This window comes from Melampsora larici-populina (genome assembly GCF_000204055.1).
Source record: "Melampsora larici-populina 98AG31 unplaced genomic scaffold MELLAscaffold_90, whole genome shotgun sequence".
NCBI lineage: Eukaryota > Fungi > Basidiomycota > Pucciniomycetes > Pucciniales > Melampsoraceae > Melampsora > Melampsora laricis-populina.
The window spans coordinates 237516-238322 of record NW_006768854.1 but is presented as its reverse complement, the minus strand read 5'-3'; the positions used below and the strand labels follow the sequence as shown (position 1 = coordinate 238322).

The 807-nt window shown below is 43.6% G+C and overlaps 1 protein-coding gene across 1 annotated transcript in view; it reads right to left on the bottom strand.

Annotated features, from left to right (window-relative positions):
• The window catches only part of MELLADRAFT_113664 (uncharacterized protein), a gene marked incomplete at both ends in the record, with an annotated part of 2520 nt that extends 1960 nt beyond the window's left edge, over positions 1-560 (bottom strand). The window contains 2 exons of the mRNA XM_007418377.1: positions 21-166; positions 536-560. Coding sequence (XP_007418439.1) covers positions 21-166; positions 536-560 — 171 coding nt within the window. The remainder of the gene's footprint in view (positions 1-20; positions 167-535) is intronic.
• Between the last annotated feature and the right edge of the window lie 247 nt (positions 561-807).

The window sequence follows — 807 nt, the reverse complement described above, 5'->3', positions numbered from 1 at the left end:
ATCTTTTTCATTTTGAGTACGTCGTCTTTCATGTTGTAATGAGTAAGGGCATCCTGAGATAGATCTTTGAGAACCGCTCTATCGGCTTGAGCAGATTGAGTAGGACGGTTGACTGTTCGACGTATAGGCAATGGAGCCAAAATCCGAGTTGGAGCGGTGTTGAACACTGAGGATGGAGTTGGTTTCGAAAGCGTGGATAGCTCAAGAGTGCCAGCATTGCGATCACAGTGATGTGAACAAACTTTCTTGGCCATATGACGACAGCACTATTAATAGTTACGGTACTCAAAACAATCAGGTTTGTGCCACCTTTTTCAAAAAATGTCAAAAACATAGATTCAAAGTTGACCTTTTGGCGGGGGAATTCCTGGGAATTCGCTGGAACTTTGTTTTTGGATTTTTCTACAGTTCATTTTCCCCACAAAAACGACATTTTGAAAGCAGGTTTTCAAGAAAGGTAGCACGAACCTGATTGTTTTGAGTACCGTAAGTGCGATGTCAGTTAAAGCTTCAAAAATTACAGTCGTATACTTACTTGTTGACATAGCTGATTTGGACATCGTTTCAGGCAACTTCCACGATGGCCAGATGCATGAAGACCATTCACCCCTTGGCATCTACCCGAGTTGGCGCCATTGTTGTCATCGGGCCCTTCAGAGCTGGGCAGGTTGAAGGTAGAGCCTGAGTCATTCGCCCCTTTGTTGAAAAGTTCCACTTCATTAATGACATCCTGTAAGTAAGGGGTTTGGAAAAAGTGGCTTGCATCTTTGATTGTTGAGCACTAAAATCCCCCATCGCAGCGAATCA